This window comes from Trichechus manatus, unplaced genomic scaffold, assembly GCF_000243295.1.
Source record: "Trichechus manatus latirostris isolate Lorelei unplaced genomic scaffold, TriManLat1.0 scaffold00056, whole genome shotgun sequence".
NCBI classification, from domain to species: domain Eukaryota; kingdom Metazoa; phylum Chordata; class Mammalia; order Sirenia; family Trichechidae; genus Trichechus; species Trichechus manatus.
The window spans coordinates 9,559,158-9,584,593 of NW_004443992.1; the positions used below are offsets into that span (position 1 = coordinate 9,559,158).

Sequence of the window (25,436 nt, forward strand, 5' to 3'; positions counted from 1 at the left end):
CCATGTCCTGGGGAGTAGTAAACTCACCCAGTAATGCCCCTGTCTGGGCACCTGCTGCACTTCCCCAGATGGCACCCTATCTCGCCATAGCCTCATCCCTTTCTCTTCAAAAATTTGACTGTCTCCAGCTAGTATCCTTAGACTTTGATGCCCTAGGAGCCAAATTTCCTGTACAGTGAGTGGCAGTGTTCCATTTTTTAGGTGGAAAACACCGCACACCTGAGGGATCAAGTGATTTCACTATTCATGCCACACACCAAGGAGCTGTCACAATCAGGCAGGAAACAGAGAGACCATATAGAGTAATGGTTAAACATGTAGCCATTAGTACCAAACTTCCAAGCTATGTGACCTCTCTGGGTCTCAGTTTCCTCATTTATAAAGTGGAGGTGACCATGCCTGCCTTTCCTTCACGGGGTTGCACATGGGAGTTAAATGGGATAATGTAGTGCCTGGCACGTAGTAAGTGCTCAATAAATGTTTGTTATAGACTTCCCTGGCTTAGGTTTTTTAAGCATAATTACAAACTAATTGCAATGCCCAATTGCCCATGATCACAGGGACCAAAACTCAACTTTTAAAGACGTAAATGCAGCTCAGAGGCTGCAATTTGTACCTTGACTAATGGTTTTATTGGTTTTGACTTTATCTCCCCTTGGCCTCCCTCTCTTCACCAGACACTTTATTTGGAGACGTAGTAAAAGCCCTGGCTGCAAATCCCAGATACCCCAACAATGTGATGTTGTTGGACAAGTTACTTATATTGCCTGCAATCTCAGTTTGCTCATTCGTAACATGGGAATAATGGTATTTGCATTCCTTCCTCCAAGGCTTGTTGCGAATAGTCACAGGAGGATGAAGGTAAAGTTCTCTAGAAATAAATTGCTACCCAAGTGCACATTATTTGGAGATCTGAGTCCATATTTGAGATACAGAGAGACCAAGTTTTGTGATCGCTTTTCAACATCGAACCTTCCAATACTTTGCTTATAAACCTGTTCCTATTAAGCATAAACAAATGAGCCAGACAGTGATGTTTACTGAGAAAAATTCTGGTTTCTCCACACAGAGTCATATATTCAGTCTCACTTGGGATATAGCCAAAGGGAAGAATGCCTCTCTGTATCTCCCTACCCACCATCCCATGCCCCAACTTAGACAGTCTGACATGTAAGAATATTCAACAGGTTAGTGACATTTGGCCACAATTCCATCCCTTCCACCCACAGAAATGTGTTCAGTTCCAGGTGAATCTGACCAGGAAGGATGGATCTGGGGTGGCCTGATCCAGGAGAATGTTCCAGAATACCCACAAAAGTCTTTAATGCTGCATTTTGTATGGCATTTAGGTCTTCTTGGGAGCAGGCCACATATGGCCCTGGGCCACCTCAGACTGAGGAGTCCCCAGGCCCGTCAGGTTTCCCTGGACCACTAAAACCTGAGCAGACTCCTTTGAACTTGAGTCCGAGCCTAGGTCTGTTCTACCAAAACTCTCAGCATCAGCTCAAGCCCGGAGTAGCCTTCAGGAGCCAATGGGCAGAAAAAGGAGAGCTAGAAGGAGAGGGTAACCCCACAAGCAGGCATTTGACTCTTGATCCAGTAAACCAAGGATGGGAATGGTGAAGGGAGGCAAGGGCTGGGGAACTTAGAGGGAAGGTGAGGCTGGCTCAGGGAAGGAGAAGGAGCCTTCAGAAGTCCTGTGCTTTATCATACGTACACAGGGCCCCCAAAGGCTTCCAGATCCCTGGTTGAAAGACAACCCCACATTGTTTCACAAAGCTGCACGCTGGGAGGGGAGGTATTGCTAAAGCCTGGCTCCAAACAAGGCAAGTTTGCCAGACTGTTTCAGCAATAAATTTACCTTGAGTAAGTGATGAAAATAGCTTCAGGACCCTTTAAACCATTGATGAAAGATTTGTTAAATACGCTGGAGTCATCTGTTGACTCAGATCCTTCCTGAGGGTTGTGTAGACAGGGTAAGTCAGAGAGCTAAGCAGTGGTCCCACTGCAGTGTATTTGGAGGAGGTTGGCCCACATGTAAACAATCAGCAAACAGCCCAGGAAGTCCAAGAGCTTGCTTCAAACTGAACATCTCAAGGACCACAGAGCAGGGCTAGGTCACACCTTAATCACACCACTTTTATCACCTATCCCTCCTGGTTTACAAAGGGCTGTCATATTCATTATCTGATTTGAGCTCCAGACAACTCTGCAAGGAAGCAAGGGCAAGAAATTATATCCCTATTTTACAGATGAGGAAACTGTGTCCAGGAAATGAAGACTGAACCCCGAGTCTTCTGTCTCCCAGTGCAGCTCTGTTTCCACTGACCTGGCTGCCACTTTGGTGAAGGTGCTATAAAAAAAATACAGAACTAAGGGAAGAGGGGGAACAAGGGCCTTGAACATTTCTGCTCAGAAAATCAAGAAGGGAGGCCATTTGGAAGCAGCTAACAGCACCATGCCCACCTCTGGGGTTACAGGGCTGACCTACTGTTTACCTTTGCAGGTCAACAGGGCCTGGATGAAGGGGAAGCTGGGGCTGGTGGACATGTGGACGAGAGATCTATAGCCAAGAACCACAGCAGTCAAAGGGCTCACTTGCCACCACTCAGGAAGCAACTGTGGCAGGAAGATGAAACCTGGGCAGAGGTACCATTTCTGATGGGCTCCCTCCCATCACCATTTCTTGGGGCCTTTCATAGCACAGAAGAGTACTAAGATACCTTTGACCATCATTTCCCAAAATGTTGTCTGTGGAACCCTAGTATTGCCAGATGCTCCATGAGAAAGGGTTTCATGGCCAAATACCTTTGGGAAATGCTGCATACTGTACCCCTCTCCCAGAGAGCCAAACTCTACATTTGGATATGGATGGCTTTGAGAAGTTCTACCATAAAGTAGCTGGTTTAACTTTGTGTAACGCAGGGTTTTCCAAACTCATTTAACTACAGATACTCTTCCACTCCCTCCCAAATCTAGCAGCTGTAGTCTTGTCTAGAAAAAAGAGCTCTTGGCACTAAAGTTGGAAAAGCCTTGGTTAGAGTCTTACATCTTACTAATTGTGGTAAGCCTGGCCAAGAAACTTAAGTAACTTTGAGCCTTCGTTACCTCTTCTATAAAGTGGAGCTGTTATAATAAATATCTCACAAGGCTGCTGTGAGGATCGTTGTTGTTGTTGTTAGGTGCCGTCGAGTCGATTTTCAACTCACAGCAACCCATGGGTCGTTATGAGGATTAAATAAGTTAAAATATAGAAATGCTTTCTAAACTTTAAGGCTCGTGTGTGTGTGTGTGTGTGTATACTAGATGACAGTGGTTCAAAGCAACATAGACAACGTCTGCTCTCATCTCAGATAAACTCATTTGACTTGCAAGAAGGTCATATACCAATGAGAACAGGAAAGAGGGGGAAGAGAAGTGCCATACAGTAGAGGGGGAGGGGAAAGAGATACTTTATGATGGACAGAGGCAATGACACTAGCACTTTATTCTTTTTAAATAGATTTTATTTTTTAGAGCAGTTTTAGGTTTACAGAAAAATTGTGCAGAAAGTAACAGGTGTTCCATATACTCCGTCTCCCCGCTGCACACTATTTCTCCTAGTATTAATATCTTGCATTCACATGGTACAGTTGTTACAATTGATGGACTAATATGGATGTGTTATTATTAACTAAAGTTTATCATTTATATTGGGGTTCACTCTTTGTGTTGTACAGTCCTATGGGTTTTCACAAATGCAAATGCGTCCACCATTACAATAATATACAGAATCATTTCACTGCCCTAAAATGCCCTGTAGAACTTCATTTTTATTCTTTTTTCTTTTTTGCAAGAAAGCACAATACGTCAGGCATGGTTAAATGTCATTCTTACTACCATCAATAATAAAATGTTTTATTGGAATCAATGGCATTAGATGTCCTGCTATTATAACCATGTTTTTCTTCCCAGCTTACAAGAGATTTGACCCTTGGAACCATAAGTCTAGCCACAAAGTCTGGCTGTTAAAGGAACCTGCTCTATTCCTTTATAAAAGCCTGTTTACAGGAGTGTGTATCTGTCGTTCCCTAGGACACGTCAATGGAGAATCACCATCGTATACATGCTTCAAAGGAAAGCCACAATGAAAAGACTCAGCAAACCTCTGGGAGGGCCTTCAGCCATGCCCACATTGATCATTCTTGGCTCCTGAGTGACAAATCCCACATTACATTCTATGGAGGTGCCTTCCCCAGTAGGAAAGCAGATCTCAGTGGTAAGAAGCCTAGTGTCTTGCTTGTTGATCTCTGTAAACCTAATCACGCAGAATTCATTTGAGCACACTGAGGCATGCCGAGTGTCACTTCCTTGTGCCACTCACCTTAGAAAATAACAGCCAGAGTCCAGTTGGAGGTTGACATGGGACCCTGACGTCTCCCCTTTGTCTAATGCTTAACACACATTCAGGAATCAGACTGCCTGAGTTCAAATCATGCCCCGTTTGCTAGCTGTGTGTGATCTTGGGCAAGTTATTTTACCTTGCTGAGGCTCAGTTTCCTCATCTGTAAAATGGTGATGATAATAATTTCCCATAAGGTTATTATGGGATTAAGTGAGTTAATGCATGTAAAATATTTTGCACAATTCTTGTCCCATATTAAGTGCTCAATGAATATTATTACTATTGTCATCGTTCTCTCCATTGCCTGACTCAACCAGCAAGAACCCAACCCAGATAATGAAATCAGGGCTCCCTGAAACTGCCTCAGCCAAGCCATATCTGCCTCAGTCCTCTATCACCTTCTCTGCCTTTCTTCCCATTAACCAAAAGGTGACAAAAGTTGAAAACCGACTGTCCATCCCCACACCTGCAACTAATAAGTCCTCATTGCCATCCTATTTCTGCAGACAAACAGGGAAGTGTGAAGCTCCTCAAGGGCAGAAGCAGTCACTTGTTACAGGAGCCTCCTGCAGAAAGATGCTTTCTCCCTCCAGCACCATCTGCCACTGGCTCAGACAAAAACACACCTGGGGAAGTGAAGAAGAAAAAGGTTGTGTGTGTGTGTGTGTGTGTGTGTGTGTGTGTGTGTGTGTGTGTGTGTGTGTGTAAAGTTAATCCCAATCTAGGAACAAGGTGACTCAGAGGGATGTCTCAACAGAGAACTGGTCTCACTCGCTTCTGAGCTCACCATGTGGGGCTGGAATAAAGTTGCAGTAATTTACTAAATGTTGAAAAGATGAAATGCAAGGAATTTCGGCTGCCTTCAATGCTATCTTAAAGCTTATTATATTACCGCACTCTGTCTGGTAGCAACAGAGTCCTTTGTTCTCTTAAGGGGCCATGAGTTATTCCTAAACATGTAAGGATGGAATTTGAGCTTGTAAGCAATTGGCCCACTTCAAACTCAAAATGCTCAAGATTGTGAATCCAGCAATAGTTTGGCTCAATTTGGCTCAACTGGAAAATTTAGGGTAAATTTTTCAAATTTACCAGCCCCTTCCAGAAACCAAGTGCATCTCCTTCCTTAGAGATGTCCTTAGCTGTCTCTAGCCTGGTCCTGCCTTGCAGTTCTTTGTGAGTCTTGGGAGGTTTTGAGGCACCAGTGATGAACAGGAAGAAGCAGGGCCACTAGAAGGCAAAGGCCAGGCCTGGAGTCCCAGCTCTGCCCATAGCAGCTGTGTGAATTTGGGTGGGTTGCTCCACTATCTGGGTCGCAGTGACTGTATCTGTGTCCACAGATAATAATTCCAATCTCACAGGGCTAAGGGGAGAATGAAAGGAGATGACGTGCTTTATCTTGTGTCCAATTGGAAACTACAGTCATGTTAGCTAATTGTGGGGATTTTGTGTTATCTGAAGTGGCCCTGAAGGAGCCATGGGCACTCCAGGCAGCCTTGGTGCCAACAAGAGTTTGTTTAGAATCTGTTCAGGATTTTCTCAGATTTCCTGTATCTAAACTAATCTACACATTCCCATCCACACTAAAAGGGCCTCTGTCTTCCCGGGCTCCTTTGGACCAGAGGTAAGCAGGAGGCTGACCTGCCAGAGTCACTGCAGGCTTAAGGAAGGCCCTCGATCTCAAATTCTGAGTCGGCCCAGAACTGAGCCAGGATCAGAGGAAAGGAGCCCCTTCCCTCAACCCCTGTATACAGTTTAGCAGAGGAAAGCAATATTTTCCACTATATTAAAACTCACTGGTTAAATTTTTAATTAGAATAAAAAGATTAAGTCCCGGCTTGTCAGCCATAGCTCACACAAATCGTTTGAGTTTCACATAGATTTCTAAATGCAAACCTTGTCAAACAAAATGCACAAGGTCAGTATCCAAAGACGGGCAGTTGGTGGGCAGCCGGCGTCTGGACAGTGAAGCTCTCCAGGAACATAAATATCCTATGTGCACGTGTTTAGTCAATAATTTTCTCAGTGTCTCAAAATTATAAGTGCTACCCTGCATGTATTTTGGTTGAATTTCCCTCTTCATTCAACTCTAAAGATGTAGGATGCTTACATGTGTTTTTGATGTTTTTTTTTTTGGAGCACTAAAAAAGTGAGAAGTATTTTTATTTTTTTTCTATGAACTTGAGCTCCGAAATTGAGCACACACGCACTTCTTAAAGCTAAGTTCGTATGTCAAAGGTTGTAAACCTAAAGGAGAAAATTGTACCAACTTTTGAAAAATTGGAAACAGGAGACTCTGACCACTACCTCAACTCTCTCTCTTTTTCTACACAGACACACATTATCTTACCAGTTGTGGTCAAGTCAGTTTCGATCATGGTGATTCCCTGTGTGTCAGTGTAGAACTGTGCTCCATAGGGTTTTCAATGACTGATTTTTTGGAAGTAGATAACCAGGCATCTCCCAAGATGCCTCTGAGTGGAATCGAACCTCTAACCTTTCTGTTAGCAGCTGAACACGTTAACCGTCTGCACTGACCAGGGGCTCCACACACATATATATACACGTATGCATATATACATTTCTATGTGTATAAATATACTTGTGTCTCTATGTATCTATTTATGTATGTATATACGTATGTATCTATTTATGTGTGTATATGTATATGTACATTTTTTTAATCAGACAAAAAAAAAAAAAAACTGGCCAAATGCGGCTGATTCGAACACACGGTGATTTCTTGCTCAACCGTGTTCATATTGGAGAAGTATAAAGAAGCCTGGCTACGCTGGATATTAAATTCTAAGGAGAGAAGATTCACCTCTCAAAACATCATAGAAAGAATCATGGTTACACATACTATTATAACTACATATATTAACTTATTTAATCCTCAATAATTGTCTGAGGTAGGTAGTATGATTATCTCCATTTTACAGAGGAAGAATCTGAGCTTTCATAAGGCAAGCAAACACAAATGTACCTTCCTATTGTTTGCCCTCTCTTACAGAAAGTTTGCATGTTCAAACCATGTTCTGTACCCTGCTGTCTTCCCTTAACAATAGATGCCGAAATTTCTCCCTATCAATACATAGAGATCTCAGCCATATCATTTCAATTGGGCTCAGTTTCCCTAGCTGCAAGACAAAGAAAGACTATACTTCCTCTTCCAGGCTCTTGAATTTATCACATTTATAATTCTCAAAGTAATCAGAGGCTGGATTAATGAGGAATGAACTGAGCTCCTAAGAGGAAAAGGAGCCCCCGCGGGAGTCAGATGCACTGCTCCCAGATTAGTTCCATTTACTTTTCTCAGCCACGTGTCCTGAGCTACACTCGCACCCAGCCGTGCAGGTACAGTATCATTTGCCCCTTCCAGCAACAGGGTTTGGAAACCTGCCTTGTTAGTTTTTGTTTTGTTTTGAAATTTTCTCCAGGCACCAAAGGCTTTGAAATTACCTCCCATCTCAGAAGAACCACCCAGAGTGCTGGGCCCCCTGAGGAGTCAATTTAAAGCCAAGGAACCCCCAACAGAGCTCTTCATCTTCCCAGTGGAGATTCATTTCCACACCCAACACCCCCCAAAAGAAAAAGCCCGCAGAAGAGGTAGGACCCCTGTGGATGGATGTTCTAGAGGGAACTCAGACAGGGCAAGAATGACTCGGCTGTGGGGTCTGGCTAACGCAACTCCTATGTCATAGCTGCCCCTCCGCAGGGTCATCCCCTTCAGAGATTTTTTTTTTTTTTTTAAGAAGAAAAAGGGGTGAATTTTAGAAATAGGTCTCTTCTGGTCATGTTTATTTCCATTTAAAAATTTTTTTATTAAGCCCTTCATTAAGCAATGCATTTTGCTGAACTGTGGAAGCTAACATAGCAATATGTCATCCTACGTCAAAGGATCTTACATACAAAGGAAGGCAGGCATCCACATAAGTAAACCCAATGTATGGCAGGTATTGGAGTAGAGGTGCAAGAATTTCCAGGCAGCTCACAAAAAATAAATACAATGTAAAACAAGACGACTAAAAAATGAAATAACAACCAAAAAAAAAAACGGTTAGGAGGAGTAGAGAAATAGGTGTTATCAGACATCTGGGATAAATTCATGGATTTAGCTGATTTTTTTGGCAGCCAAATTAAAAGCGAATACTTGAATCCTTCTTTTATAAAAGAAAAGTTTGTCTGAAGAGCCATTTTCCTGATTTTGAATTAGGTTATTATGTAACATTGTTAAATGACCTCTATGTTCTTTGTCAGGGCAGAGATTTTGTGTTTCTAAGCAAAGTGCTAAGAGGGTATAGGCAAAGGAGAGAGAGATCAATTCCAACTGGGACTTTGGAAGGCTTTTTGGATATGACTTCTGAATGACTTCTCACCATGCATCCTAAGGAGAGATTCTTTCTGACCTTCCTCAGTCATTCTACAGCATCCTTGTCTAATGTGCATTCCCACTCCTGGGGGACTTGTGGGCAGTCAGAGAGAAAAAGTGACTCTATAAACAGCTGAGTCCAATTTGGAGGGCGCTAATTCTGAGTTTTCTAGAAACTTCAGTAGAACTCCCACAGATTTTTCAGAGAGTTTTGACTCCTAGGAGTTATACTGGCAGCCATTTTGTTCTAAGGCTATTTGGAATTCTCACCATGAACAAGAATGCCTAACTGTTGAGCTTAAAAGAACCCTGCGGGGTAATGGAAATGTTCTAAATCCTCACTGGGGTGTTGGTTACATGGGTATATATATTTACCAAAACTCATTGAATTATACACTTAAGATCTGGGCATTTCACTGTATGTAAATTTTACCTTTAAAAAATTACCCTTAACTCCTTAAAACACAGAGAAAGCAGGGAAGAAAAGACTATTAGCAGGGTTGGGATAAATCCTGATTATTCTCCATGATGACCCTGACAGGAATGTCAGGAACATAGCAAAACTATCATGAATCAGATTCTTACAGCTATTAGATACATTGAACTTGTCAACACAATGCTAATGAAAAACAGAAATAAAGCACAGAGAGAAGTTAATCCATTGAGTTCTCCCATCTCTCTTGTATGTCTGTGAGGATTCTTAGTTGCAATAGTCAGAAACCTAACTCAAACTGTCTTAAGCAAAAAGTAAAATGTATTAGCTCATGTAATTGGGAAGTACAAGGATCAGACAACATCAGGCACAGTTGGATCCAGGACTCAGAAAATGTCATCTGGACACTATTTCTCTCTCAACTCTGTTGGACTTTCCTCTCAAGCAGGTACTCCTCATGTGGTGACAAAGATGACCCCTGAAATTCCAGGCTAGCCTTCTACCTGTTAACCCTAGTAGAAAGGATGCCTCTTAATAAAAACCCCTGCAAAAGTCCCAGAATTGCCTTTGATTGGCCCGGTTTGGGTCATGTGATTAAGGCAATGCAGTACTCTCATTAGCCAGGCTTCAGTCATATGCCCATCCCTGGAGCCAGGAAATGAACAAACACAGCTCCACCCAAACCACATGGTCTGAGTAGGGATGGGTGGGTCCCCAAAAGCAAGAGGCTGCTGGCAAAAATAACAGACATCTAATACAACTTGGTGTTCTCTTTGTCTCTTAGGTACTCCATGCCCTGAGTCAGGACCAGAAACAGAAGAGGCCAGGCCTTTATGGAGACCTCCTCTGAAGCATGCGTCCTTAGAAAGACCTAGGGTGTTAACAGTGCATCTCCCAATGGACATGGGCAGGGACACACTCTCACCTCAAGGTAGCTACTCCCTCCCTCCAGCATCCCACACGAATCTCACTCTGCAGGGAAGCAAAGCAAGACATACAAGTGTGCTTAGCCCAAAAAAAGGAGGCTGGAAGGGAGGTTAGTTCATCCCCAGCTGCTTGAAGATGCCTTTTGCTCAGGCAGCAGCTGCCTTAACCAAAATGCTACAGTAAAACTAACTTAGTGTCTAGCTCGCAATATACTTACTCACTAAATCACCTCCCTACTAATATGTTCTGGTTACACATGTAAAACAACACCAAACTTTCTAAAAATTTGCTGCTTGCCCTATATTTCATCCTATGTTTTAACCAATGAAGCTTCATTTCCAGTCTGTTTATAAATATGTATGTATTTATTTAAAAGCCGATAATGTCATTAAAGCCTCCATTTCAGTTATTCAAAAGATCATATGGGCATTTGAAATTATATACATAAGTGTATATTTTCACGTGCTAAATAGGTTGGAGCTAATGGACCATATTTAGAAATTTCCCCATTTTCAGAAAAATAAATCTATTTTCCAAAGGGCATGTGCAAGATGATGGTATCACAAATGCTGTTATTTCTCTGACTAGTAGTAATCAGAAGAAGTAGAAGGATAAACATTGTATTCGTTTCCTAGGGCATCATAACAAAATACCACAAATTAGGTGGCTTACTAAGACAAACTTTTTTTGTTCCACAGTCTAGAAGCTGGGAGTCTGAGATCAGGGTGCTGGCTGTGTTGATTCTTCTGAGGCTGCGAGTGAGAATCTGTTCCATGCCTCTCTCCTAGCTTCTGGCAGCTCCAGGCATTCCTTGGCTTGTAACCACAGTATCACATGGCATCCTTCTTCTGTCTCCCTGTCTCTTCTCCTCTTTCATAAGGACACCAGTCATACAGGATTAGAACCCACCCTACTCCCACATGACCTCATGTTAACCTAACTGATAATATCTTCAAACACCTTATTTCCAAACAGGGTTACATTCAGAGGTACAGGGGTTAGGATTTCAACAGGTCTTCTTGGGAGGACAAAATCCCATCCATAACAAACATTAACATTTATTGAGTTCTTCTTCTGTGCCAGGCACTGTCCTTAGTTTTTAACATGCATTATCTCATTTACTCCTCATAATTTTATTATTATCCTGAGAGTTAAGTAACGTGTTCAAGGTCACACAACCCTAAGTGTCTGAACCGGGATTGGAGTTCAGCTGTCAAGTGCCAGAAGCTCTGTTCTTACCCATTACACTGCACTGCCTTTCGGTATAAACAAAACAACGAACCCAAGTCAAAACAGAACGTTCTAGAGACATTTAGGTCTTGTGAACTTCCTTTGATTATTGGGGTTTGGTTAGCCTATCTTTGGTGAAAGTTAATCATCCTGAAGACTTTGAAATTTCCTTTTTAAAAAGCCAAATATGGTCAAGGTGGCTCCATGTGTCAATACATTAAAAAGCAGCTGTCCATCTATGGGCTATATCATGAGAGTGCACAGCTTGAGCCACCAAGATAAATGGCAATACCAGTGAATTTCGTCTTTGGTGTCACTCACCTTGCAATGTCTTCACTTGTTTTAAGCCACCATGTCCCCCAGGGACCCTAGTACATAGAGCTTTTCCATGCCTCTGCCATTCTGCCAGGAAAAAGCTGGTCCAAGAGGTCACTGATACTTTGGTGTGAATTTGTTCAGCAAGTGGCCCAGCCCAATAGTAGATGCATAAAGAAAGACAACCAAAGAGGCTCGTCTTTCATGGCAGACTTTTTCACGCAGAGGTCTCATTTAGAGCAGTGAGTGGGACTGCCCCATTGCCACAGAGGTGGGCTGTGTATGAATGGTTTACAGCAATAACCTATGCACATAGCTATTTACTTGAAGCCCTAGATTATTTCTCCTCTAATATCACAGAGTTTCGGTTATTAATGGATGTTTGCAGCTGTTTCTTCTCATTTTGAGTTGTGCCACATCAGCAGACAAAGGTCCCGAAAGCTTGACTCCATCCACATCATTAAGGTCGACTCTACTTTGAGGAGGCAGCTCTTCCCCAGTCGTATTTTGAGTGCCTTCCAACCTGGGGGGTTCATCTTCCAGCACTATATCAGACAATGTTCCACTGCTATTCATAAGGTTTTCAATGGCTAATTCTTTTCAGAAGTAGACTGCTGGTTCCTTCTTCCTAGTCTGTCTTAGTCTGGAAGCTCAGCTGAAACCGGTCCACCATGGGTGCCCCTGCTGATATCTGAATACCGGTGGCATAGCTTCCAGCATCACAGCAACATGCAAACCCCCACAGTATGACAAACTGACAGACATGTGGGGAAAATCGTCAAAAATGAAATGGAATGCATAAACATTCATATCCTAGGCATTAGTGAGCTGAAATGGACTGGTATTGGCCATTTTGAATCAGACAATCATATGGTCTACTATGCCAGGAACGACAACTCAAAGAGGAAAGGCGTTGCATTCATCGTCAAAGGAACATTTCAAGATCTATCCTGAAGTACAATGTTGTCAGTGATAGGATAACATCCATACGCCTACAAGGAAGACCAGTTAATACGACTATTATTCAAATTTAGGCACCAACCACTAAGGCCAAAGAGGAAGAAACTGAAGATTTTTACCAGCTTCTGCAGTCTGGAATTGATCGAACATGCGATCGGGATGTATTGATAATTATGGGTGATTGGAATGTGAAAGTTGGAAACAAAGAAGAAGAATTGGTAGTTGGAAAATATGGCCTTGGTGATAGAAACGATGCCGGAGATCGCATGATAGAATTTTGCAAGACCAACAACTTCTTCATTGCAAATACCTTTTTTCATCAACATAAATGGCAACTATACACATGGACCTTGCCAGATGGAAGACACAAGAATCAAATCGACTACATCTGTGGAAAGAGATGATGGAAAAGCTCAATATCATCAGAACAAGGTCAGGGGACAACTATGGAACAAACCATCAATTGCTCATAAGCAAGTTCAAGTGGAAGTGGAAGAAAACTAGAACAAGTCCACAAGAGCCAAAGTACAACCTTGAGTATATCCCACCTGAATTTAGAGACCATCTTAAGAATAGATTTGACGAGTTGAATACTAATGACCAAAGACCAGATGAGTTGTGGAATGGCATCAAGGACATCATAGATGAAGAAAGTTTAAGAGGTCATTAAAAAGACAGAAAAGAAAGAAAAGACCAAAATGGATGTCAGAAGAGACTTTGAAATTTGCTCTTGACGTCGAGTAGCTAAAGCAAAAGGAAGAAATGATGAAGTAAAATAAATGAACAGAAGATTTCAAAGGGCAGCTCAAGAAGACAAAGTAAAGTATCATAACGACATGTGGAAAGAGTTGGAGGTAGAAAACCAAAAGGGAAGAACACACTTGGCATTTCTCAAGCTGAAAGAACTGATGAAAAAATTCAAGCCTCAAGTTGCAGTAGTGAAGGATTCTATGGGGAAAATATTAAACGACCCAGGAAACATCAAAAGAAGGTGGAAGGAATACATAGAGTCATTATGCCAAAAAGAATTGGTCGATGTTCAACCATTTCAAGAGGTAGCATATGATCAGGAGCTGATGGTACTGAAGGAAGAGTGCAAGCTGCACTGAAAGCATTGGAGAAAAACAAGGCTTCAGGAATTGACGGAATACCAATTGAGATGTTTCAACAAAAGGAAGCAGTGCTGGAGTGATCACTCATCTATGCCAAGAAATTTGGAAGACAGCTACGTGGCCAACCAACTGGAGGAGATCCATATTTATGCCTATTCCCAAGAAAGGCGATCCAACCGAATGTGGAAATTATCAAACAATATCATTAATATCACATGCAAGTAAAATTTTGCTGAAGATCATTCAAAAGCAGCTGCAGCAGTATGTTCACAGGGAACTGCCAGAAATTCAGACCAGATTCAGAAGAGGACAGGGAACCAGGGACATCATTGCTGATATCAGATGGATCCTGACTAAAAGCAGAGAATACCAGAAAGATGTTTACCTGTGTTTTATTGACTATGCTAAGGCATTCAACTGTGTGGATCATAACAAATTATCGATAACATTGTGAAGAATGGGAATTCCAGAACACTTAATTGTGCTCATGAGGAACCTGTACATAGACCAAGAGGCAGTTGTTTGAACAGAACAAGGGGATACTGCATGGTTTAAAGTCAGGAAAGGTGTGTGTCAGGGTTGTATTCTTTCACCATACCTATTCAATCTGTATGCTGAGCAAATAATCCAAGAAACTGGACTATATGAAGAAGAACGGGGCATCAGGATTGCAGGAAGACTCATTAACAACCTGTGTTATGCAGATGACACAACCTTGCATGCTGAAAGTGAAGAGGACTTGAAGCACTTACTGATAAAGATCAAAGACTACAGTCTTCAGTATGGATTATGCCTCAACATAAAGAAAACAAAAATCCTCCCAACCGAACCAATTAGCAACATCATGATAAATGGAGAAAAGACTGAAGTTGTCAAGGATTTCATTTTACTTGGATCCACAATCAACACCCATGGAAGCAGCAGTCAAAAAATCAAAAGACGTATTGCATTGGTAAATCTGCTGCAAAAGACCTCTTTAAAGTGTTGAAGAACAAAGATATCACCTTGAAGACTAAGGTGCGCCTGACCCAAGCCATGGTATTTTCAATCGCATCATATACGTGCAAAAGCTGGACAGTGAATAAGGAATACCGAAGAAGAATTGACAGCTTTGAATTGTGGTGTTGGAGAAGAATATTGAACATACCATGGACTGCCAAAAGAACAAACAAATCTGTCTTGGAAGAAGTACAACCAGAATGCTCCTTAGAAGCAAGGATGGCGAGACTACATCTTACATACTTTGGACATTTGTCAGAAGGGATCAGTCCCTGGAGAAGGACATCATACTTGGTAAAGTAGAGGGTCAGCGAAAAAGAGGAAGACCCTCAATGAGATGGATTGACATAGTGGCTGCAACAATGGGCTCAAACATAGCAATGATTGTGAGGATGGCAAAGGACCAGGCAGCGTTTTGTTCTGTGGTACGTAGGGTCGCTATAAGTTGGAACTAACTCGACGGCGCCTAACAGCAACAACAACATCACAGAGAGGAGCCCTGGTGGCACAACGATTAAGTGCTCAGCTGCTAACTGAAAGGTTGGTGGTTCGAACCCACCCAGTGGCTCCACAGGAAAAAGAACTGGCAATCTGCTCCCATAAAGATAAAACTCCATGGGGCAGTTCTACTCTGTCACATGGGATCAATGGCACCTAACAGGAATATCACAAAAATGAAGCCACCTTTATACATACACACACACACACACAAGTATTTTGTTTTATTGCTGAGCCATCTAAGAGTAAGTTGCAAAGATTGTATGTGCTTTCTCGTATCAGCAGCTATCTCCTAAAACCAAGGATATTCTTCCTAATAATACAATTACCACACTCAAGGAAGTTAACATTGATATAATACTGTTTTATTATATAGCCATATTCAAACTTCTCCATTTATACCATACTATTCCTTTATAGCTGTTGTTTTTCTTTCTAATTTAGGAACCAACTTAGGGCCATGGGTTGCATTTAGTTGTCACATCGCTTTCACATTTTTTAATCTAGATCGGTTCCTCAGACCTAATGTCTTTCACGACACTGACATTTTTGAAGAGTATGGGCCAGTTGTTTTGCAGAATTGCCCTCAATTTGGGTTTATCTATTTCCTTGTGATTAGGTTCAGAGTATACATTTTTGGCAGGTTTTTCACATAGGTGACGTTGAGTCCTCAGCGCATCACATCAGGGCACACAAAATAAATGTCAGTTTGTTCCATTATAAGTGATGTTAGTCTCATTATTCGGTTAAAGGTGTGCCTGCCAGATCTCTCTATTGTAATAAATAAGCAGTCTGTGGGGTGATGATACTATGAGACTGTATGTGAAGCTAGCTTTTAAACAAATAGCAACAGTTGTGTTGAACATAAAATAAAAACCACTGTCTCTGAATGAGATTAAAATAAACAAACAAACAAAATCCATTGCCATCGAGTCAATTGCAACTCATACATATAGGACAGAGCAGAACTGCCCCATGGGGTTTCCAAGGAGTGGGTGGTAGACTCGAATTGCCGACCTTTTGGTTAGCAGCCGAGCTCTCAACAACAATGGCACCAGGGCTCCACCAGTCAGCCTAAAAAACCAAAACAACGCATTGCTGTCAAGTTGATTCCAACTCATACTGTCCATATAGGACAGAGTAGAACTGCCCCATAGGGTTTTCAAGGACTGGCTGGTGGATTCAAACTGCCAACCTGTTGGTTAGCAGCCAAGCTCTTAACCACTGCACCACCAGGACTCCAAGGCCTTAATCACTTAAATTACTGAGATTAACTCTTCCTAGAACAGTCCCTGCTGGTTTTGAGAAGAGTTAGAGAAAGGGAGACCAGAGATGGAGGGTAGATTGGAGTGTAACCCTCCTACTGCCATATAGGGGAGAGGGGGTACTTTGTACCTTCTGTACCTTAAGCGGGCAATGTGACCATTGGCTCTGCTTAGCAAAATTGTTTTGTGACTGGAAATCTGTACCCAATAATCCTGTGAGCTCTAAAGCTGGGGGTCTTCCTCCTCAGAGCTTCAGACTGAGGGCTGGAAGGAGTTTGCAGGCTCTCTAGTCCTCCCTCTGTCTCGGGGTCCCATCAACACGATGAGGGTAACAACAATCACTGTTCATTTCCTCTCAGTTCTTGGAGATCCCCCAAATGAGGGCCACTATTCTAGCCAAGAGTAATTTCGCCTTGACCGTGGAAGATACCCGCTCTTTAGCAGGGCTGGAAAAGGGATAAAACTGAGAATGAGTGGAATAAACCACCCTAAATACTAGGAGCCATCACCAAGTTAGAAAAGAGATTCTTCCTCCTTCTTGCTAATGCAGAAGTTCTCTCGCTCATGCTTTTTCCCCCTTTTGCTTTTGAAGATGATGAGGCCCCACCCCAGAATGGGGTCCCACCACTGGGTCTTCTGCCCCCGATTAAAGGAAGAAGAGAGTCAGAGAGCCAGAGGGACCTGGACAGCCCCAGGACATCAGGCCCCTGCAGCCTCACAGGTCCCACGAATGTGAGACAGCTCGGGAGGGGGCTCCCAGCAGGACAAGGTAACGGTTCCCGGGGTGCAGATGCCCCAGCCTCCCTTTGGCTTGTCTATGACCCTGGGCTCATTTTCATCATCTGCCAGGGCTGCGTGGCAGCTGTGATATAAGCTCTCTGAAAGCTACCCACTGCAGAGAGGAAGTGGGCAGTGTTTCCGACGATGTCAGTGGGATTAGTGTTCACCGTGCATATTCCTCAGGAGTCAGTACACGTTTTAAGGGGTTTGCTGCACCAACATGCATTGCCAAGTTGTTTCGTGCTGTCCTCACCCCTGGCAGTAGCGTGTAATGACACAGCTCCCTGGACTCATGGGGAGGCATACTACTGAATTTACCAGGCATACTGAACCCCAAGCCATAACCTTTCCCCCTGAAAGAAGCCTTGTGACCCTGCCAATAGGAAGAGTCCCCTGAAAGAAGTTATCCTCCAGCCCAGGGCAGAGCCTGAGGCCTGCCCACAGAGAGGGATGGCGCCTGCATTTCTACTGAAGGGGGAGGCAGGGCAAGGCCACTCCCTCTATGACTTTGTTGTTGTTGTTAGTTATCCTCGATTCAGTTTCAGCTCATGGAGACCCCATGTGTGCAGAGTAGAACTGCTCCATAGGGTTTCCAAGGCTGTGAACTTTTGGAAGCAGATCGCCAGGCCTGTTTTGCAAGGTGCCTAGGTGTGGGTTTGAACCACTAATCTTTCAGCTAGTAGTCAAGCACTTATACGTTTGTGCCACCCAGGGACTTCTCTATAACTTGGCCCACTTAAAGTTATTGTCGTAAAGGCCCTGACAGTCAGGGAGGGGACTAAGATGCTTACACAAGCTCAACAACACAAGGACAGTGCAGTAGCAGCTTCCACAGGGACTTTGATCTAAAGGCAGTTCATAAGGCAAAAATTGCTTAGAGTCTAAATTACCCCTGAAAATCCCTTAGGGAGGTGCCATGCTGGAGGCTGACAAATCATTTCCCAGTAAGTGCAGCCCAGCCAGCTGTCCCTCCCTCGATGGAGCATTGGACTGCATTTTCTGGTTGAACACCAGATAAAGGAGTTGGCGTGTGTTTGGGGACCAGATTGTGTGAAGAGAGTATCTCTGTTAACATCAGAATCACACTCCAGGCTGCAAAAGAAATTCACGCTCCCAGAGACACACGGGAACTGAGAGCCACCAGGAAGACAACAGATTTCACATTATTCATCTCATGCTCACTCAGGGACAGAAGGCCTCACTATTTAAAGTTCTCTCTCTCTCTCACTCTCCCTCCCCCAAGCATACAGAGTTGAATTCTTTAAGCATAAATTAAATACGCAGATCAATAACACCATTATGAGTTTGTAGCCTCTTTGTGTAAGGCTGTGATGGTCAAAATCAAATTTGTTTAAGGCCGCATTGGTCAAAATCAAATCCCCTTCTCCACAATACACACACACACACACACACACACACACACACACACACTCACTCCCCAAAGATGTTGTTTTCACTTGGAAATCATTTCTGGGGTGAAAACTTTCTTTCACAATCCCCTTCTTTATACTTCTATGGTAGTGATGCTTTTTTAATTTTGATCCAAACTTCAGGTACTGTGATGCCAGCACCAAGGGCCTTCCTAGGAGGCTACATAGCCCAGAACACTTCCCACCGAACACACACATTTACTCAGACATCTTTATGCAGGGGGAACCTGACTAAAATGAATGTTAGGGCCATGGCTATGACAAGAGGGCAACTGGAAGCCTCAAGTGCATATTTAGGCGTAAGGGGTACGTGTGTGTATGTAAGGGAATGCATGTGTGAGTACACGAGTGAGTGTGTGTGGGGATTTGTGTGTGCTTGCATGCCCGTGGGAGTGCCTGTGTGTAAGGCCTTGTGGCATGCATGCATACCTGTGGGTGTATGAGTGTGTGATTGTGCATGTCTCTATGTATGCATGCCTGCGAATGAGCGTGCAAGCATGTGTGGATGTGTGAGTGTGCCGTTGTGCACGTGTGTATGCATGTGTATGCCCATGTGCATGTGTGTAAGTGCGTGTACATGCATGCACTTCTGCATGTGTCTGGTGGGGCATGTGTGTGTGCGTACCCTGTGTAAATGTGCATATATATGCATGTTGTAAGTGTGTGTGTATGCACACATCTGTAAATATGTGTGTTTGTAAATGTGTGTGGATTGTGCCTTTCTGTGTGTGTACTCTTAAGCGTCCATTGTGGCTGGTGGCCATCCCTCCTCTTGGCCCCTTTACCTTGGAGATAGGGAAGGTAGGGTTATATAAACACCTTCAGTCTTTCTAAGCACCTGTGGGAAATACAGCTTTCTCCTCCCCCTCAGCCTGAGCCCCCTGGAGTCACTAAGCTGTCCCAGAATTTGGTCCCTGTATCAGGGTATGGCTGTGCATGCTGAGCACTGCACAAAGGCATTTGATGGATAGGGAAAGTCGAGGCTGGGATCGCCAATCCCTGTACCCAGAAGCTGGACTGTACACACCTGGAGAAAGGGGTTCCCTTTCCTTCACACAAGGTGTGCCCCATGAGCCAAGCCTTGCTCCTGTAGGGCTGCTTGAGCCCAGAGGGGACGCCATTTCCAGATTCACACAAAGGCAAGGTATAGGCTACTGGCAGCCTCACCCTGATCCTCCCACCTTAGATCCCAGAGGACAGGGCCTAAACAATAACCCTGCTCTGCCAAATCCCAGGAGTAAGGCTTGCTCTATTGTCTGGTGAGCACCTGAGCACACAGGTATCTGTGTGCCTGTACCCATCTGGAATTAGGGGAACACAGTCCAGATTCAGCTTCCCTCACCTGCACTGGTGCTAAAACTGCCCATGCCTTGTGCTTATTTTGAAGAAGATTCCAGAGACTCCACACTGGGACACTGCTTCCTGGGTCCAGATGGAGAAAAAGCCTGCCTGTCCCTCCTGGGGACTACCCAAACGGAAAATCTTCTGCGTGTTGAAGGTAAGATGACACATTCCAGGTTAGCCTCGTTTTCAAAGGGGAAGATTTTACCTGTAGCTTCCAAAACTTCCCAGTAGCAGAGACATCATTAAAACCCAAGTCAGCTGGTTTCTCCCCTCTCTTTGACACAGAGGTGCTTCTGTAGCTCAGACACAATAACCCAATGTTTGCATAACAAGTTTACTCTTGCTGGAGAAGCTGGAAAGAGAAGTTCCAGTGGAATGGCTTGGAGGAGGTCTAATGTGCCGTGTTGATGCCTTGATGAGAATGATAAAGCCCTCCTGATATTTGCCCAAACTAAACACTGCCTTTTCTCTTCTTTCCAACCACCCTCCAGAGGTGGACATGGCTAATTGGTAATCCAATCAGGTATCTTGTTATGCACGTTGGTTTATTGCCGTGAATCATCTGGCTCCTGACAGATATCAGGGCCATTTCCAACAACCCTCTGGCATGTTAAATTTTTGGAAAAGAGATACTGGCTCTGGGTACAGCTGCTTTGCAAAGGAAAAAAAAAATGAAGGCAGAGGGTGGTGAGTGTCAACCGCTCAGGAACCATCGTGATGTGTATGCATGAGCAGTAAAGCCAGCAGCCCTCTTGCTGAGGGAGACTACAATCTGCACTCATTTTGTGAGATATGTCACAACTGGCTTGATAAAAGAGCATGGACTAAGAGCCAGGAGATCAGAGTAGCCCTGGCTTTCGTCTACATTGCCAGATAACTTTGGGTCAGTCCCTCATCCTCCCTATGTCCAAGGTTTCTCACCTGGAATGAGGCGATTGGACTACATGACTCCCTCACTGTTGGCAGCTGGAAAATTCCTTGACTATTGCTGCATTTTACATCTTGTATCCTTGCTATTGAAGTAGCCACCTAGTATATGGGTTTCCATAAATAAGAATGCTTTTGCTTCCAAATTCAGCATTAAAGAATATCCAAAACCACTTGGGTTATGCCATGATGTGAGTATAAAAATAACTTGGTTCTGAGTTGGTGGAAGCAGAAGTTAGACAGGTGGAGACCACTGCCAGTGTGGCACAGCTGGTACAACAACTGGAAATCAAATATGATTCTGTTCACCTGCTGCACATTGTCCACTTTGTTCCAGGAGGGATAGCTCCCCTCTAGGCAAAGCAAAAGTCAGAAGCAAATAGCAGCCCCATCCCAGGGACAATAGTCACTCTGTCTATATCCCAAGCTTGGTGGGGTCCCAATGTACATGGACAAATGGCCCAAAATCATGAAGGGAAGACCAGCTGGCTTTGAGTACTGCCTTCTGCCTTCATGTCCCTCATTACTGGGCTTGACCAGCAGGGTTGATCATGGTCACCCATACAGAGCACTTTACTTATAATGGGTGAGGCTGAATAAACCAAGAAAAGAAGAAGAAAAAGAAAAAAAAACCCATTGCCGTCAAGTCAATTCCAACTCATAGCGACCCCATAGGACAGAGTAGAACTGCTGCATGAGGTTTCCAAGGAGCGGATGGTGGATTCAAACTGCCGACCTTTTGGTCAGCAGCCGAGCTCTTGACCACTGCACCACCAGGGCTGAACAGAACCTATAAAAATCCCTTTGTGGAACATCTAGCTCAGTTGGCATAAGGTAGTTTATAAAGACAATGTTCTACATTCTACCTTGGTGAGTAGTGTCTGGCGTCTTAAAAGCCTGTAAGCAGCCATCTAAGATACTCTACTGGTCTCACCCCTTCGGGAGCAAGGGAGTGTGAAGAAAGCAAGATAAAAGGAAAAGATTAGTCCAAAGGACTAATGGACCACAACTACCACGGCCGCCATCGGACTGAGTCCAGTACAACCAGATGGTGCCCAGCTACCACCACTGACTGCTCTGACAGGGATCACAGCAGGGGGTCCCAGACAGAAGTGGAGACAAATGTAGAACAAAATTCTAACTCACAAAAAAAAACCAGACTTACTGGCCTGACAGAGACTGGAGAAACCCCAAGAGTATGGCCCCCGGACACCCTTTTAGCTCAGTAATGAAGTCACTACCGAGGTTCACCCTTCAGCCAAAGATTAGACAGCCCCATAAAACAAAATGAGACTAAAGAGGCACAACAGCCCAGGGACAAGGACTAGAAGGCAGGAGGGGCTGGTAATAGGGAACCCAAGGTTGAGAAAGGATAGTGTTGACATGTTGTGGGGTTGTTAAACATTGTCATAAAATAATATGTGTACTAACTGTTTAATAAGAAACTATTTGTTCTGTAAACCTTCACCTAATGTACAAAAAAAATTTTTTTTAATTAAAAAAAAAGTCAGAAGCAGAAAAGGAAACATTTAGGCTTTAAATTTGTCATCACCATTGTCAATATAAAGCTTCAGTCATTTCAGTACCTGCAGCACCTAGCACAGTCCCTGATACATACATAGCAGGATCACAATAAATGTTCATTGAAAAATCTTTCAATAATTTGCACATTAAAGGAAGGAAAGGAGGAAGAAAGAGAGAGAGAGAGAGGGAGAAAGAGAAGCCAAGGAGAGAGTGAGCAATGGAACTTGTGTTGAATAAACGGAGACTTGCCTGCCACCTTGTCCCAATCTCACAAATGAAATATTTAATCCTTCTTGCCTCTCAAACCAGAAGACATTCAAAGCATGCTTGTTAAATGAATCAATCCTCAATCAGTCAGTCAGTCACCGGCCTTTCTCCACCCTTTCCTCCATATACAGTTGGTTGACCTTTAGTCTTGATGGTGACTGGACTACTTGGAAGGAGAGGCAGGACTTAAACCTACATCTCCCCACAAGAGTCCATAGCACAGGTCTAGCTTTCTAAGGATCTCTATTAATGGGAAAGGAGTTTGTTTTTTGGGTTGTTTATTTGCTTGTTTGTTGTTGTTGTTTTGAGAAGCAGTATACTGAACAAATTTTCTCTTCTCGCAATGGATTTGTCCCAAACCACACCAAACTATTTTGCAGCTCAGTTTGTTCACAGCCATCTTGATCACCACCCCTGGACTACCTCTCCAGTCTTATCTCCCACTATATTTCAACCCAGCCTTTGCTCATATCCTTGATGGTCCAAACACTCAGTCTTCCTTCTCTCATCTCCAAGTCTTTGCCCAAGTTGGCCCCAAATATTTAGATTAGCTTTAAGTTCCAGGTTAAAAACAAACCCGTTACTATTGAGTTGATCCTAATAGCCACCCTGAGATTATTAGGGTTATGTGTCAGTTTGGCTGTGCCATGATTCTCAGTGGTTTGGCAGTTATGATGTAGTTTGGTAGTCATACGATGATGTGATTACTCCCGTGATGAGATTTGATATAATGTGATCACCTCCACGACGGAATCTGCTGTGAGTAGCCAATCAGTTGAAAGGGAGTTTCCTTGGGCATGTGGCCTGCATTGACTATAAGCGGACATTCTGGCAAGGTTCGTGGACTTTTGCTCGCTCTGGATACTGCAGCTGGCTCCTGTTTGTCTGACCTCCGGTTCTTGGAACTTGAGCTAGCAGCTTACCTGCGGTCTTGCTTACTGATCTTGGGATTCGTCAGTCTTCACAGCCTATGAGCAAGAGCCCTGCTCTCTGGTCTTGGATTCGCTATCCCCTGCGGCTACGTGAACCAGGAGATGCCTCTAACCTGACCCACGGACTTGGAACATTACAGCCCCTACAACTGCGTGAGCCATTTCCTTTATATAAATCTCTCTATATAGATATTTATATGCTTTACAGGTTTTGCTTCTCTAGAGAACCCAACCTAAGACACACTCTATAGAACAGAGTAGAACTGCCCATAGGGTTTCCAAGACTGTAATCTTTACAGAAGCAGATTGCCACATCTTTCTCCCATGGAGTGGCTGGTGGGTTCGAACTGCTGACTTTCCAGTTAACAGTCAAGTGCTTAACCACTGCACCACCAGGGCTCCTTCTACATTAAGGTTCATCTTTTCTGGGACATTTTCCTTAATAAATCCCACTCATCTTATACAGCCCACTTCTCTCAATCCCATTTCTGTGATTATTGTATTTAACTGCATCTGTTTTCTGTTTAGCTCTCAAATATATTATACGTATTTTAGAGAACAAAGATAACCTCTTATCTTTACCATATGTCCAAGAAATGCTTGTTGATTGACTGAATACCCCAGGTGGCACAAAGGAAAGTTCTTTTGGGATCAGAGTTGTTAGTGGTTTTTTTAAATGATAAAAAGTCTTGAGTAAAGGAGGAAATATGATCTGTCTGATCTTTCTGAGACTTTCAGACTCTGTCAATATCTATTTGGAAATAAATTCTTAGGCAATTAGATCATGATATCTTGCTTGCAGACAGCACAGAGAAATGAATAACCTTCAGAAGGAAAAAAAAAAAATTGAAGACTAGAGCTGGAATTTGACCCTCTTGGTCATGTTGGGATATTGCAACACTTAGAAAATTAGAAGATTTGAGAAAAGAAGTTAACTTGGAGGGATACAAGTTAAAACATTGGAAATGCTCTCGAAATTGCTTACCCTTGACTCAAATCCTTCATTTATTCTTCTAGCCATGGTGCCAACAATAGAAGTTTTCTTTCAGACATTATTGTAAGAAGTTCCATGGGTATCTATGCCAACAATTCAGGTTGAGACTTCAGGTCTCACATAAATTTAAATTCCTGGTCTCTTTCAGAGTTTCCATTTAGCATTTGTTCTTGTCTTAAATAGATTTTTACTCCAAAAATGCATCTTGTTCTTTGGTTATTTAATTAGCACCCTTCTTCTGCAAGTCTTTCTTGGTGTGGTGGTTTTAAAATGTATCTACCAATTCTTTCAAACTTCTTCCATCAAAAAGAAGAGCCTAATTCTCCTTCCCCGTGAGTGTGGGCTGGACACAGTAACTCACTTCTAATGAATATAGAATAGGATAGAAGTGATGGTGTGTGACTTTTCAGATGGGGTCATAAAAGGCATTGTGGCTTCCTCCTTGTCCTCTCTTGTGGGTACTCACTCTGGAGAAAGCCAACCACTATGTCATGAGGCCACTCAAGCAGTACTATGGAAAAGTCGATGTAGCAAGGAACTGAAGCCTCCTGCCAATGTTGTTGTTGTTAGGTGTTGTTGAGTCAGTTCCAACTCATAGTGACCCTATGTACAACAAAATGAAACACTGCACAGTCCTGTGCCATCCTCACAATCGTTGTTATGCTTGAACCCATTGTTGCAGCCACTGTGTCAGTCCATCTCATCGAGGGTCTTCCTCTTTTCACTGACCCTCTACTTTACCAAGC

The 25,436-nt window shown here is 43.3% G+C and overlaps 1 protein-coding gene across 1 annotated transcript in view; it reads left to right on the plus strand.

Annotated features, from left to right (window-relative positions):
* The window catches only part of KIAA2012 (KIAA2012 ortholog), a 134,408-nt gene that overhangs the window by 24,951 nt on the left and 84,021 nt on the right, over positions 1-25,436 (plus strand). Inside the window, exons 5-11 of the mRNA XM_023732997.1 lie at positions 2,507-2,649; positions 4,075-4,258; positions 4,891-5,033; positions 7,822-7,990; positions 9,971-10,117; positions 17,085-17,261; positions 20,090-20,200. Of these exons, the coding sequence (XP_023588765.1) occupies positions 2,507-2,649; positions 4,075-4,258; positions 4,891-5,033; positions 7,822-7,990; positions 9,971-10,117; positions 17,085-17,261; positions 20,090-20,200 (1,074 nt within the window). The remainder of the gene's footprint in view (positions 1-2,506; positions 2,650-4,074; positions 4,259-4,890; positions 5,034-7,821; positions 7,991-9,970; positions 10,118-17,084; positions 17,262-20,089; positions 20,201-25,436) is intronic.